The 12126-nt window shown below is 40.4% G+C and overlaps 4 protein-coding genes and 1 non-coding gene across 5 annotated transcripts; 1 reads left to right on the top strand and 4 right to left on the bottom strand.

The window, feature by feature from the left end:
• Positions 1–1593: 1593 nt before the first annotated feature.
• Positions 1594–2751, bottom strand: SS1G_02548 (predicted protein; the record flags this gene model as incomplete). The annotated part of the gene is made up of 1 exon (XM_001596278.1): positions 1594–2751. The coding sequence occupies one exon, from the start codon at positions 2749–2751 to the stop codon at positions 1594–1596; it is 1158 nt and encodes a 385-aa protein (XP_001596328.1).
• Positions 2752–3588: 837 nt separating this feature from the next.
• On the bottom strand, positions 3589–3689 carry SS1G_14713. The gene has a single exon. It is a non-coding gene; the product is annotated as a tRNA-Pro (tRNA).
• Positions 3690–4345: 656 nt separating this feature from the next.
• Positions 4346–6450, top strand: SS1G_02549 (hypothetical protein; the record flags this gene model as incomplete). Its single annotated transcript, XM_001596279.1, has 8 exons — positions 4346–4408; positions 4489–4509; positions 4577–4701; positions 4764–4954; positions 5011–5045; positions 5128–5248; positions 5303–6175; positions 6239–6450. The coding sequence occupies 8 exons, from the start codon at positions 4346–4348 to the stop codon at positions 6448–6450; spliced, it is 1641 nt and encodes a 546-aa protein (XP_001596329.1).
• A 602-nt stretch (positions 6451–7052) lies between these two features.
• On the bottom strand, positions 7053–7977 carry SS1G_02550 (predicted protein; the record flags this gene model as incomplete). The annotated part of the gene is made up of 3 exons (XM_001596280.1): positions 7053–7265; positions 7339–7569; positions 7792–7977. The coding sequence occupies 3 exons, from the start codon at positions 7975–7977 to the stop codon at positions 7053–7055; spliced, it is 630 nt and encodes a 209-aa protein (XP_001596330.1).
• A 2033-nt stretch (positions 7978–10010) lies between these two features.
• Positions 10011–10259, bottom strand: SS1G_02551 (predicted protein; the record flags this gene model as incomplete). The annotated part of the gene is made up of 1 exon (XM_001596281.1): positions 10011–10259. The coding sequence occupies one exon, from the start codon at positions 10257–10259 to the stop codon at positions 10011–10013; it is 249 nt and encodes an 82-aa protein (XP_001596331.1).
• Between the last annotated feature and the right edge of the window lie 1867 nt (positions 10260–12126).

A 12126-nucleotide genomic window follows, 5' to 3' on the forward strand; every position in this document is an offset into this window, starting at 1 on the left:
CTTTAATTCCGAAGGCCGAATACCCAACCTATTCCTTCATTTTTTGAATATATGCTCGCAGCTTAACTGCTTAGCTAGAGAATAAGTCAATTCAATCTGATGCTCTTTCTAGTCTCAAGAAACCCAACACATGCTTACCACCGATAAATTTATCCCTTCCACCCTTATCATCTGTAATATTATGGTAAACAGTTCCTGTCGTTCATAAATCAGTAAGAACTTCAGAATATCCAACAAAATTCTTTTCCAAATAGCAGCTGCCTCTCATCCATCCCCCCACCATCCTATCGTGCCTCACCCTCGTATCAAACCTCAGTCCAGCTAAAACCCCACCACCAAAATCCCCAGATTCTCAATAAATGGCGTCTCCGAAATCATATTCCTCATATATGCATTATCCATATAATTATCGTATGTAAGATTACATGACAATAACCGGACACAACATCCTAATACCAGAAATGGTAGCGCAGGCGTGACCCCCTGCAAAAGTTTTGCCCGTTATTGTCCGTATTTGTTTGCGTTGTTACCATCATGACTTTATTGGTAGCAAGATTGAGCGATGCTGTCTAAGAATACCCATCAGAAGGGGAACACGATGAGGAGAGCTAGTCCCCGTGGCTTGGGTGGTGCTGGTTAGATTTTTATTGATGAGGTGATTAGATGGTGCATAGACTACCGTCTCTAAAAGGGGCGTCTATGGCGGGTTAGAAGAAGTTGATTTAGACTATTTGAAGGATAATCGTAAAACATTTGACATCAGTGCTGATGATGCTGGATTGTGAAATGCAGGATGAATGCGAAAGAAGAGGAGTGTGGTGTGTATCAGATTATGAAAGAAATCAGAATGGCGAATAATGTATGGTTTTAGAAATGAGGCAAGCTTGGCAGATCCGATTCAATTAATCTTGTATATTTTTGAGGAATTACATAGAACTCATGGCATGCACTTGCAAAGCGGAATGACTTGCATATACATAACAAAGCCCATAGAAGCTATCTATAAGTTCCCTAATTTAACGCCATTTATACGCTTTCAATCGAAAAAATTATCACCTAAATAACGAAAAACATCTCCAATCTGCCTCGTCTCTAAATTATAGGGATGAAGATTATAAAACTTGAGAATTTGGCCTAAAACAAAAAAGGTCACTGTATTCTGACAGATCAACCATTTGAGAAAGTCGAGAGTCAACCTTTCAGGGCATGGAAAAAACTCGAATTTTATGAGATGAAATATTATAGGAGACTTATCTTGGATGATAAATTGTCGAAAGGGTCACGTAAATGGCAAGAAATAAATCAATACGGCCTTGATTTGAGCCTTTGCAGAAAGAAAAATGGGGTTTGATAAACCGAAAGAATAGAGATAGGGTCATCTGCTTAATACGTTAGGAGAATAATAACCGTGCAAAAAAAATCCATGAATTGCTATGTAAACTAGTAGCAAAAGGCTACAACACCGTGACAAAAGCTCCTAATCAAAAGTCGATACTTTCAATCCTCAATTCCAGAGATTTGAGCTTCCGAGACTTCCTACGTTTACCAATTACTTTCTGACCAATATCAGCCGTTGAAACGCATCTCTCAGTCTTAAGTTTCGTTTTTATTGGTAGATGGTGGAACATCTTCAGTCTCCATATCCCTCATTTCTACCAATCCATACGATGCGGACGAGGACCTTGGACGAGCAGAAGGAACCCACGAGAAAAGCTTTGCTAAGGCCAATGCAGTAGCCGATTTTTCGGGTCCTGAGAATTCGCCATCGTTAATGTCTTCGTTTGAGGCTGGAAGTAGCTGGCTGAGCAAATTTGCCTGTTCAGGAGACGTATCCTTAAAATAATTATAGAAGACAGTTGAAATCATGACGACCAAGCCGCCTGTTATTTTCCACGCTGTGAAACCTGGTATTCTCAATTCTGGAAATGTAGCGTACTGAGTTGCTGCTATGGTAAGCAAGCTGATAGAAGTCCCAACCAACTTCATCAAGTTATCCTTTTTCCTGAGCATAGCAGCCACAATCAAACCAACACCAGAGGTCAGACATGCGAAATATATCGCAATGGTTATGGTAGATGTCATTGAAATGTTCGAATTCGTTCCCCGATCAGTCGACATGCTGGTAGCGATAGGGTATGAAACGATAGAGAAGAAAACTCCCCAGAGGTAAAGCCATAGTTGCGATTCCCAAAATGAACCAATCTTGGTGAGAGACTCACTAGCAATACTGGCAATTGCAGAAAACACTGCTATCACCAATCCTGCCATGGGAGCAACAAGCCAACCTTTTGTATTATCGCCTGAGGGAATGTTGAACAGAAAGAGCCCGAAGCAAAGAACCCCAAGAGATATCCATGATCGACTGTTGCCTTGCTTTCTAATCCAAAGATGGTGCAGGATTGCAGTCGCGGGAATTTTCGCAAGCATGCATACTTGAAGAAAACTCGGTGATGTGGATGGTAAAGCCGTGAAATATATCAGGTTATCCGTGAGATAAAAGGCAGCAGGGACGCCATATGGTAAAATATCCTTGAAACCATTCTTGTTGAACTTTTTTTGTACAGAGGCAAGTCCTTCATCTGAATGATTGATAATGATCGCTGCAATGGCAAGTTTTAAGGTTTCGGAAAGAAGTGCAATCAATGATGGTGTGATTTGAGGAGCTGTATGAAGAGCGAAATATGCGTAATTTGCACGTATGGTTTCTCCTATGATGTAGATTGGGAGGAGGTAGTCGGTGAATGAAGTCATGGTGCAAGATTTGATGATATAATTATTAAGAAAGAGCAGTTCGGAGGTTTGAATGCAAGAAAATTCCTGGATTCAAAAGTTTTAGAAGCAAGTAAGGGGTATGGCAGAAATGGAAAATTGGTTTCATACATATTTGTTATTCTGATCTAGTTCGCCAATGGCCTTTTCATACCAGGAAATATAATAAATCAGAATAAGCAACCACGATGAGATAGGTCCTCATACTTGGAATTGATTTCGAAGTCGATTTTAGAGCAGCAAACTGAAGGTCCGATTTGATATGGGTCGAGTAATTGTGGCGAAATAAGGTTTGAGAAACAAGACTTTTGCAAGCAGGTGAGATGGAAAATAATTTGTTCCTTCATAAATACTTAGACACATCCCGGTCACGATATCTCATGGAATTCTAGAGGTTTCCTGCAACGGCGCTAGGAATGATGGAATGCCACTAAAAGTAATTCCACTTGGAAGTCCCAAAACACTGCGCTCGATATAATTTAAAAGGGAAAGTAATATTAGCGAAAGATGTGGAGTCGAAGCTTTGAAGGAGAAGTATGCATCCATTTGGCTTTTAAGTTAGATCATCTTACAAAGAGGTAAAATTTAAATGATGCCGGGAGTCTTAACATACCATAATGAACAATGTGACTTCATACAACATTTGAAGTAAGGTTCAACCACATATGCTGGGTGAGAGATCTCAAACATCTTCTCTGTGCTAGCATCGAAGGAAGATCAACATGATACACTACAAGAATCGAAACTCTACCTACCTCTAACACTTCCTTCCTTCATTAGTCATGCGAGGGAGGCGAGCAGGACCAAAAAAGGCAAAAGGGGCGTTGCCCGGGATTGAACCGGGGACCTCTTACATGGAGAATCAATCTTAACGACTGATATATCCCTAAGCAAGAATTATACCACTAAACCACAACACCACACAAACTCATCATTTGAATATACTGGGACGGTTTTGTTTTGGGCTATACAGTCATTGTTAGAGAATGCTTCAAGGTGGGGTAAAGCGGGGGCACAATCGAACATAACACATCACATGCAAAGTTGCTCGATGATATCCATCCAAATTGATGATTACATAACCGATCTTTTGTATTAAAACTATTCCACAGGTTTCATCCTCATTTTCAATATCATAACAGATATAAATTACTTATTTTCATCACATCAAATTCAATTATATTTCCCAAGATGCATCTTAAAAACGACTCAAATAAGCGCATCCATGAAAAACGGACCGACCATTTGAAGTTCCCGGCTAAATTCAATCACTCACTAGTGCATTGGCTGGAAATCTCTTCCCGCTGTGCTTGACGTGATTTGTAGCGGAGATTCTCGGGAATGAAACGGCGCAGTACATACTATATAGGTAGGTACTTATTATACCTATATCTTACATCCTGGGTACTTACTTAGCTAGTATTTACTAGAAAGGTAATCTTACATTTTGCTCAGCCTTCTCATTTTTTTTTCTTTTTTTGGCTTCAATCATTTTCGACCATCCATTCATTCATTAATAGGTAACCTTAGTCAAGTATTAACTGGCAGGTACCTTAGTCAAGTAGCAATTGGCAAGATGGTTCGCGATGGGGAGGATAGTAAGAGTGTCATAATCGAGGCAAGAGATGATGCTCAATTGGTGAGTAATAATTGGTTTGGATATCAAATCATCAATTATGTATGAAGACTTTCAGCTGATCTTATCTCCCCTGAGTATAGGAAACACTTGGCTACAAACCCGTGAGTTGAAAATTTATTCGAGGATCGAAATCATGGAGGTAATAACATTACTCACAAAATGATGTAGGTTTTACATCGAACATACACTCTCATGGAAAATTTTTCAACATCATTCGCTGCCTTGTACTTCGTTGGTGGTGTGAGAGTTACTTACACCACCGGAATCGCCTCTGGGGGTCCCTTAGCTTATTGGTAAGCCACGCCCCCCGGAATCTAGAACTTTTCATATAATTTCTAACATTCTTAAAATCTAGGACGAGTTATCTTGTAACATGCTTTTTTACCTTCATTACTGCGGCAGTTATAGCAGAAGTTTGTTCTGCATCACCCTCTGCTGGTTCCATCTATCTTTGGGCAGCTGAAGCTGGGGGAGCCAAGTATGGTCGATTTTTAGGATTTGTAGTTGCTTGGTGGAGTACCACTGCTTGGATGACATTTTGTGCAAGTAAGTTCATCTCAAACTTTATCACTCCCGAAGGTATCTATTCTGATTACTTGCAGGCAACACCCAAGGAGCTGTAAATTACATGCTTTCAGTAAGTTTAATATACACGTGATACTCTCTCGACTCTATGAGTTGTGATTGCCAAGTACTGGAAGTTATCTGATTTTAAACAGGAAATCGTTGTTTTCAATGTAGATTTTCCAACGGATACCAGTGACATCAAGTTCCGGGCTGTCCAATGGATTTGTACTGAAGTCCTTCTTGCACTAGCCGCAATTGTGAATTTTCTCCCACGTGAGTTGACACATCTCATTCAAACCACTGTTAAATACTGACGCATTGGAAAAGCTCGTCTCTTCAAATACGTCTTTTGGATCTCGAGCTTCCTGGTAATGCTTGACTTCCTTCTCAATATCATTTGGTTACCAATTGGAGCTGCCAGAACCATCGGTTTCCGCACTGCAGAGGAGGCATTCATGACAACCTACAATGGGACCGGTGCGCCTGCGGGGTGGAATTGGTGTCTATCTTATCTCGCTACTGCAGGTATCCTTATTGGATTCGATGCTTCTGGACATGTTGCCGAAGAAACAAAGGATGCTTCCATCACAGCCGCCAGAGGTATCTTCTGGAGTGTGATTGTAAGTGGAATCGGAGGATTTGCCGCCATCATTCTGTTTCTTTTCTGCACACCGGATCCAGATACATTATTCTCTTACGGTTCGCCTCAACCGTTCGTACCTCTTTATGCCGTTGTTCTAGGAAAAGGTGGTCACATCTTCATGAACGTCATTGCTGTAGTCGCACTTTGGTTCAACACTGCAATTGCCATTGTCGCCGCATCTCGACTTGTTTTTGCGGTAGCTCGTGATGGTGTTCTTCCATTCTCGGGGTGGGTATCACGTGTTTCCGCCGAAGGTCAACCTCGTAATGCCGTTCTCGTAATCTGGGGCTGCGCTTCACTTGTGACTTGTACAATCTTACCATCTGCAGTCGCATTCACATCTCTTATCTCTGCTGCTGGTGTTCCATCAGCCGCAGCATATGGACTTATTTCTTTTGGAAGATTTTTCTTGACACCAAATTCATTTCCCAAGCCAAGATGGAGTTTAGGTAGATGGAGCAGGCCATTTCAATTCATCTCGATTTTTTGGAACGGTTGGGTTGTGGCCATTCTTTTCAGTCCTTATTCATTTCCTGTCACTGGAGCTACCTTGAATTGTAAGTATCTCTCGATCATTCCTGAACGCACTCGTCGCTTGATAATATACTGACATATTTTAGATGCGCCAATAATCATGGCAGGAGTCACAATCCTAGCTGTAATATCCTGGTGGTTCACACCAGTAGGAGCATGGCTTCCTCGAGAACGCATATCACATTTTGTAGAAAGTGAAGGAGCACCAGCAGAAGGGCTCCGACAAGAACCGGATGGACAACTTCAGGTACCCGAGGTAGAAGGGGATGCAACCCCAGCTACTTATTCTGAGAAGTGAGATACTCAATGACCGCTTTGAATTTCCTCTGAAGAATTGAGATGCTGATCTTCGCTCTGTGTTATAAAGTGGAGAACTTTTAGACAGGACTCCCCGGTAATAAAAGACTCCTTGAACATATTGGTTGGGGGGTAAATAGATTTGAAAAAACAGCACGTATTGCTGCATATACTTTGGAATGGTTTCGTACATATAGAATAATAATACATGGGCATTTAAGTGGAGCCTTTATTAGCAGATAATTGATCTTTCGGTAGTCGAGTTCTTGATAGTTCAGACTACAATAAAAAATGGGAGATTTTTGATTCTTGAAGTTTTCTATACATTAAACCTGTTTTGAATTTCGAGGTTAATTGATGTATTGAGTTTATCCGAAGTATTGGATTTATGTGGACATTGGATCTGAGCTAATGAGATCATAACACAATAGGTCAATTTGAGCCATTAAAAGTTATCAAGCTATTCTAAGACTATCTATCCCCGATAACAGCAACTACGAGCCCATGTTCCATCCATCCCTCCCTCCCTCAACACTCCCACAAACCCCAACCTCCTTCCACCCCTATCCCCCGCACCTTCCTATAAAAAAAACCAATCATATCTTACACCCCCCTCAAAACAGCAGGATCCCTCCACTCCAACTCCCACGGTTTAACTCCAATACGCACACCATCCTCATCCACATTAACACAACGCATACAGCGCGCATGTGCACATTCAGCATTTACAACGAGCACGCGCTGTTGTTTCGTCTGTAAAATTCCTATTTCTTCGGCTTTTCGTTGGCAGGTGGGCGGGAGGGAGGTGTATTGACACTTGGGGGTGGGAGGGTTGGCTTTAGTTAGTTTGTTTGGGAAGGGGATTTTGTGGGGGCGAAATAATACTAACTTGGCAGCAGCGGAAGAAAGCGGGAGGTCTTGGGTCCGTATTGGTGGTTTCTTGTTGCTCGCTTGGGGTTTCTAGGGTTTGAGAGGTGGGGTCTAGAGGTTGAGAGGTGGAGGTGGGTTTCGAGATAGAAGGTTCTGGTGTATCGGCTGCGCCATTGAGAATAGCTGCCGTGGTGGAGTTTCTTTCTGATACACGACTAAAGAATCGAGCTTCGGAAGCTTCGTCGTTGGGCTGTTGAGTTTGTTAGAAATAATTCTTGGAAAAATAAATAAATAGAAAACAAACGCAAAAGTGTAGCGTGACAAAATCAGTCCTTTTCCATCTAATAGCTCAAACTTCAAACAAAAGGAAACTTATCCTCATATACTCATATAGATAGATTTCATCCATAATAATCAAAAATCCATCAAAGTAGAAATAAAAACAGGAGCGAATAATCAAAAAAATCCTCACCACACAATTAACCAAATTCAAAACCGAAGGCTGGAAAATATAATCCGGATGATTCGTTTCGTAAAGAATAGCTCGATTACGCATATTTATTGCCGTGACGCTATTTTCATCGGGAGCGAGAGATTTATCGGATGCTCGGCGCATATCGGGTGATGTTATATCGGTTGGGAGTGTGGTTGGGGACATGGTGGTGAGGGGATTTGAGTGGTGGGGTTTGGAGGGTTGGGGGGGATGTTTATGTGTGTGTGGTGGAATTATATGATATGGTCTGCGGAAAAAGTGATAGGAGTTGATTGCTTGAGGGTTTGTTGTTGTTGCTTTTGATGTTTTGGATGTTGTTTTTGGCGTGATGGAAGTGGTCGTACTTGTGTTTTGTTACTTGGAAAGGAGAGATCTCGGTAAAGGATCTGGGATTTTGTGTTAGGTGAATATTGGGGGGAAGGCTCGAATGTAATACTCATTATTAGAGTTAATTCTTGGGTAAGTCTTTTAATGATATTACCATTGAGTTTGAATTTCTATAGATACAGGAGATGTGTGAGATGGGTGATTCACTTCCTTGGCTGGGTGTTTTGAAATCAGAATTTAGCACAAATATTTTGGTTGTGAAAGAATTTCTTTTTGGATTCTTTGACACTTCAAAGATATGTTTCGAGCTGGTTTTTACTCCCTAGTTGCAGAGCTTCACAAGCTTAATCTATTATCCCTTTGAAATTCTAGAAGGTACCCATAATAAAGTTCATATTCTCATGAAATAATAAATGTTCCAGATGTTTTATGTATTAAACAAGACACACCCGTTCCTTCCCTGCCAGTTTCCTACTTTATTTCATTTATTTTCATGGCAAGAGCTGACTATTTTTCTGCACACCATCATAGCCTAAGCAATAAAGAGTAGAATTCTAAACACTATTCAACAGATTTCCTTGAAATCCTTTAATTGAGTACAAATGATAGTCCAAAGCCACTACCCGCATTTTTATCCAACCAAAAATCAACACTTCTTTCTCGAACTGGTTTACCCGAGCAGTGGTTGCTTCCTTCCTCATTTCCTGTAATTACTATAAAGTTAGGGGCAATACCTCAAGAGGAACAGACAACAACGTTGCCTAGGTATCCTCTTGCTCAAAGTTCAACTAAACACCCTACAACCCTCTAATTTCACTATTATAAGAGATTTTAAAGTCCAATCTGCAACTTTGCCAACATCGGAAAACAAGCATAGCAATATGAAGGATTTCTCAGGATTATTCAGAAATATAACTTTCTGACTCTCAATGAGACGCCTAAATATGTCACACATATCGACTATAGTGATGTTTGAGAACCCCTCAAGATCGGGCATTATCTCGAAGTTCTTAGAATTGAGCAAATGCCCAAAAACTCAATCTATATCAATCACTTGACGAGGTTATGTTGTGTGAGGAAGAGGGCTTCCAGTTACCGGAAATGAGCTTCTGCTTCGGTATAGCAAGGTCCCTCGGCTGAGGTGCAAATTCCAAGTTAGTTGAGCTTAGGAAAATTATTGTGAGGCTCTAGGTCTATGAACACGATTATGGAATCAGTTTATTCAGATCTTCATAGTAAGATTCTAAAATGTTAAAATTTTATTTTCTGGTTTGGCACGGAATATTCAACAGGAAACGACGGCTTGTAGTTACCGAAATAGCTCTACATGCCCGAAATGTATCAAGATGTAATTATTGTGAGATAGTCCGCACATTCTATGATGGATTAAAGGAGTAGGTAATTGATGATTATTGATACTTTTGACAAAATTACGAGGAGGGAGACAAATTTGAAGGATTTAATACATTTTCAGTTGAAAGTCTATTAGTCATCTAGTTTGGGCTAGACTGCAGGTAGCGGGAAGCGGACTCATCCACCATTAGGGTTTAAAAAAATTCTAAATTGAAGCCAACAATTAATTTTTTTCAATTTACTGAAGTCACATGGAATTATAAGCCATGATCTTTTTAGTATAGTTTAATTGATGCATAAGAAAAACAACAGGTTGAAAACGCTGTGTTTCGAATATTAAAATATTTTCGAACATTTATAACTCCTCAAACACTTGACGCTCTTAGATGATAGGTTTAACCTAATGTTCCAAATATTTGTACACGGTGTAGCCACACCATAATCAAGCAAATTGCGTCATCCAAATCATGAGAATGAGTGTAAAAAACTTCAATCTCCACTTATTCATCCGAGTCCCCTCAGCCCGAAGGACTGCTTCCTCTCCACCGCTTTGCTCTGCAAACTGGTTTCCCTGCTTCCATCAGCTTCCACATTCTATCCTCTTCTTCTTCAACCATACGTTTCTCGAGTTTCTGGCAAGCCTTCTTGAGGCTTTGGAGAACTCCCGCTGAAACAGTTTGGTGATCCCTTAGTTTGAGGTCGACGACTTTCGAATCCGAGAAGGAGGATGATAGAGGACTTGGATTATTTGGCCCCTGGGATTTCATAGATCGATATATTGTGGAGATTTGAATTCGTAGTACAGGATTTACTTTGGTGTTGTAATTATATTGTTCGAAATGACAATAATAATAAGTATATAAATGATTGGAGGCTGAAAATGACAATGTTTGATATCTTTACGGTTCCTATTTTTGATGCGGTGGTATTGAGAAGAGTGTTGGAAGATATCTAGGAAGGTGAAGAATCTGGAGTTTGTGGGAGAATTTATTCATTTGCTAAAGTCGGACCATCTAGGTATCTAACGTATTAAATGCAGGCAGCTAAATTGTACGGTAAAAGCTTATTGTGTATTGGATATGAAGCTAGGTAGGGTAAACTGCCTAAGATGCTTGGCCAAGCGAGGTCAGGAAATTTTAGTTTGCGCCGGATCCATGGTAGCGCGGAGTGGACCTTGGTTACTAGACACTGAACATGGCTAGTTGCACTATTATGCACATTAAATTACCAGAAATTTCAATGTCTGTGTTTCAAATGACCTTGTTTTCTAATGTCTTATCATGCTTTATCTAGTGGAAAACAGCTATAAAGCATGAAGAAAGAGAAGGAGATGTGGAGTTGGGTAGTTGACATATGAAGTATATTCAAAGTTTAGGCTCCGTCGAAATGGAATTTAAGATGGTGGAATTTACTTAGCTTGTGACTTCCTATTATCAATTTCCATTCATTTTTCAAATTAGATGTATTTGCTGAGTAATATAAAATTGGGAAGGAATATGCTTTGAGGAAATGCATGCGTGGCAGTGCTTGCAATTACGGTCGGCATTAGCTCTATATATTTGGAGGTAGTTACTCGATCTATGCTTTTAAATTTTCTCTTTGAGAGTTCAGTTTGTGAAGTAAGATCTTACAGAAGGCTTTGCTTCCAATTATATTTGACGTCTTGGCACATCCATATTTGTTCAACGTCGGATCGGTAATGGAAATAGTATACAGCGTGATTCCTACGCGCCCAATTACAATGAGGCGTATTATATCTATTGATATATACTGAAATATATATTATCGGATGTACGGTACATTAGGAACCAGTAAGTACAATCTATTCTCTTCCGAATCATCCGAATACGATGCTGTTTGACTGTTTTAGCTGTCGTGAAAACAGGTGAACATGGCTTTTTCGCTTGACAAAGGAGATGGTTTGTCCTGCCAAGAGATTACCGCTGCCTTGACGTGCTGCTGCAATCCTTCTTGCCTACGACTTGATCAGTGCTGGCGTTATGGAGGGGATTGAGCTTGAAGCTATATGTGTTGCTTTCAAGTTAAGTCCTATGTATATACCTGTTACGGAATCTGACAGCTCATATTGCATGGTGACTTCTTCTAGACATGTCATGTAGGGCTTGGTCTTCGGTCTCAAGAGCTTAAAATATGAGACAACAGGGAAAAAAGGAAAATGAAAGGGTGAAAGGGTGATGCTGTCGGAAGTGGAAATAATGGTTGTCACTTATGTAGCTAAAAAAAAATTTAAAAAAAAGAGTGCGCAAACCCTTCCATCTTCTCTAGGAAGCCATCCCGGGAGTGGTAGAACAGGAACTGCTTCGTGATAGTATTGCATGTATGAAACACACGGTGCAGCAAATGATTGGTAAAATTATTAAAAAATCATTGAGTAGATGATTGAGTAGATTCAACTTACCTAATCGAACTGTTTTATTGGTGAGTGGCGTTTGGAAACCCTTCATTGTATTATTTATAGCGCGGTGTAATAGTATCGCACTAGTTTCAGTAAATTTGATTTAATGTAGGACACCACACTCTGTCAACATAATCATCTTGTATTCAAGAGCAGAGTATAGAGGTCAAATACCCCGGGGTAGGGGTTGCCTACCCAGCCCTGGGTGCGGAAGAACG

The sequence above is a fragment of the Sclerotinia sclerotiorum genome, genomic scaffold, assembly GCF_000146945.2.
Source record: "Sclerotinia sclerotiorum 1980 UF-70 scaffold_3 genomic scaffold, whole genome shotgun sequence".
In the NCBI taxonomy this organism is placed as follows: Eukaryota; Fungi; Ascomycota; class Leotiomycetes; order Helotiales; family Sclerotiniaceae; genus Sclerotinia; species Sclerotinia sclerotiorum.